The sequence below is a fragment of the Aureococcus anophagefferens genome (assembly GCF_000186865.1).
Source record: "Aureococcus anophagefferens unplaced genomic scaffold AURANscaffold_15, whole genome shotgun sequence".
In the NCBI taxonomy this organism is placed as follows: domain Eukaryota; class Pelagophyceae; order Pelagomonadales; family Pelagomonadaceae; genus Aureococcus; species Aureococcus anophagefferens.
The window spans coordinates 115,766-118,594 of record NW_008705575.1 but is presented as its reverse complement, the minus strand read 5'-3'; the positions used below and the strand labels follow the sequence as shown (position 1 = coordinate 118,594).

Genomic DNA, 2,829 nt, shown 5'->3' with positions numbered 1-2,829 from the left:
GGGGCTACGTCGTGGGATTCACGTCGCTCGCGGACCGCGACGGCGCCGTGCCGGGCGGCCTCGTGCTCGACGTCGACGCCGCGGGGAACGTCGCGGCGACGGCGGCGCTGCCGCGCGACGGGAGCTCGTCGGCCTTCGCGCAGAACGCGTACCGCTTCGTGCCCTGGGAGAACATCGCCGGCGAGTCCGCGGCCTCCCCGCTCTCCGGCGGCGCCTGGGAGCTCTACAAGTACGCCTTCGCCGTGGGCCCCGGCGCCGCGCCGCGGGCGCTCGACGTGGCCGGGGCCGTGCTCGGGCCGCCGGAGGCCGTGCTCAACCTCGGCTGCGACGGCCGCAAGGCGTCCGTGGACCTGGCGCCGCACGGGCCCCAGCTCCACTGGGTCGAGGCGCCGCCGACCGTCGACGGCGCGGCGCGCGCCGCGGCGGCCGCGGCGGCCCTCGCGGCGGCCCACGACGACGCGCTGCGCCGCGGGGCGGCCCCCGGGGGCGACCACCTGTCGCTCTTCGTGCCGGACCTCGCGAAACCGCTCGCGGCGCTCGCCGCTTTGGACGCGCCCGTGCTCCGTCGCCGGTCCGAAACCTTCGCCCACGCGGCCTTCGACGTCGAGGGTCATATCTATGAACTCGTGGCGCCGCTCGCGGCCGAACACGACGCCTGGGCGCCCTGGGCGCCGGACGAGTGCGGCGACAAACACGCCATCCTCGAGACGCCCGCGCGGCTTTTAGAGCTCTACGCCGCGGCCGTCGCCGACGCCTCCGACGGCGTCCGCGCCTGGGCGGCGGCCCGGGGCCATTTTCCGCCGCTCCTCGCCGGCGTGACCGTCGCGGTGCCCGCGGTCGCGGACGCGGCCGACGCGCTCGGCGACCTCGCGAAAATCGCGGGCCTCGCGGCGCTCCCGCCGCGCGCGGCCTGCGCCGGCGCGGCCGTCGCGGTGAAGATCGCCAATTCGGACGCGAGAGTGGCCCTGCGCTTCGCGCCGTCGGCGTCGGCGTCGGCCGCGGCCGCGGCGGCCGAATCGGACGCGAGAGGGCTCCGGAGCCGCGACGACTGGGGCGGCTGGTCCCACTGGCTCGACCGCCACGTCGGGCTCAAGTACGTGCCCGGCGGCGACGAGGACGCCGCCTGCGACGTCTCGCGGCGCGTCAGTGCGGCGCTCGAAAGCCGCGCCGTCGCGCAGCGCACCGCCTACGACTTCGGCCCCGCGGGCGAGCTCCACTGGTACGTCGCCTACGGGCCGACGGCCGTCGAGTACCACGTCCGCGACTGCGTCGCCGCGACGACGAACGGCAACGCCGAGGTCTGCATGTGCGCGCCGACGAACAACGACGCGGACTACGCGGCGCTCACCGGCGGGCTCTCGTGCTACGACCCCCCGGCGAACGCGGGCACGACGCGCGGCGTCGACGACGACGGCGCGAGTTAACGGTTATCCCTTACTTCGTGTAGACCTCGTCCAGGTATCTCACAATTTCCGCGCTCTCGAAGAGCGCGACGCCCGTGTTCGGGTCCTTGAGGTAGGGGACCTGGAAGCGGCCCGTCTCTTTGACCATGCGGTCCCGGTTCGGCGAGCCCCGCGAGCAGGGCACGACGACGTGGGGCAGCGTGAGCTCGCAGAGGGATTCCCGTACGGGCTTCACAAACGGGCTCGCCTCGTAGCCCCAGAGCTCGAGGGGCAGCATCTGCTCGTTGTCGTCGCGCGCGTCGTCGCGGCGAACGCCGCAGGGCAGCCCGCGCGCGATCGCCGCGAACGTCGCCGTCGTCGCGGCGAAGGCGCCCCGGAGGGGCCAGAGCGCGAGCGCGTCGTAGGAGTCCTTCGGCGGACCGTAGGCCTCGCGGAGGTACTCGATGATGTCGTCGGACTCGAGCATGCCCTTGTCGCCCGCGTTCGGGTCGACCATGTAGGGCACGGTCATGCGGCCGCTCGTCTCCAGCAGCTCCCGGGCGAAGGCGCCGCCGCGCGCGCCGGGCACGGGGCGGTACTCGACCTCGAGGTCGAAGAGGCAGCAGGCCTCGCGGACCTTGCGGCAGAACGGCGACGACTCGTACTCGTAGATCACGACGGGCTTGGCGGGCCGCGCGGCGGGCAGCACGGAGCTGTCGTCGCGGAATTTGAAGGGCCCGAGCTCGAGGACGTACTCGCCGTCCTTCGGCGCCTCGCCGAGGAGCGTCGCTCCGAAGGCCGCGACGTAGGACGGCCGCCAGCCGAGCACGAAGACGCCCGTGGCGAGGCGCACGGCGAGCGCGGCGCTGCCGCGGAGCAGGCCCGGGATCTGCGCGTTGTCCGTGATGGCGAGCGGCTTGGGCTCCGGCGCCGTGAAGCCCGGCGGCGCCGAGACCTGCGGCCGCCGGCCCGGCAGCTGCAGCGCCGCCGCCGCGGCGATGAGAGAGCAGAGCCGGAGCATGGTTTTATGCGTCCTGCGCACGGAGATGCTTTGCTGGACGGCGGCTGCGACGCGTCGTCGTTGGCTACTCAGCACTGCGACGCGACGTCGCTGGCTTCTCAGCACTGCGCGCGCGTCGTCGCTGGCTCCAGCTCGTCGCAGCGTGTCAGCAAGCCGGTCGATGCAACAAAAAGTGCAAGCCGCTTCAACGTCGCGCCTCGCGATGGCGACGACCGCCGCCAGGACCTGAGACAGGCCGAAGGAGTACACCATGGACCGCCCGCCTCACCCGTTTGACGGGCCGCCGCCAGCGCGGCCGCCGCCGGCGCCGGCGCGGCCGGCGGCGCCGCGGCCGCCCGTGCGCATCGCGCCGGCGCCCTTCGCGCCGCCGGCGCCGCGGCCGCCGCGGCCGCCGGCGCCCCTGGGCGCGCGGTCGCCGCTGCCCGC

The 2,829-nt window shown here is 74.8% G+C and overlaps 1 protein-coding gene across 1 annotated transcript in view; it reads left to right on the top strand.

The window, feature by feature from the left end:
- AURANDRAFT_65477 (hypothetical protein) overlaps positions 1-1,424 on the top strand; it is a gene marked incomplete at both ends in the record, with an annotated part of 2,621 nt that extends 1,197 nt beyond the window's left edge. Inside the window, one exon of the mRNA XM_009040575.1 lies at positions 125-1,424. Within this exon, the coding sequence (XP_009038823.1) occupies positions 125-1,424 (1,300 nt within the window). The remainder of the gene's footprint in view (positions 1-124) is intronic.
- Positions 1,425-2,829: the final 1,405 nt, after the last annotated feature.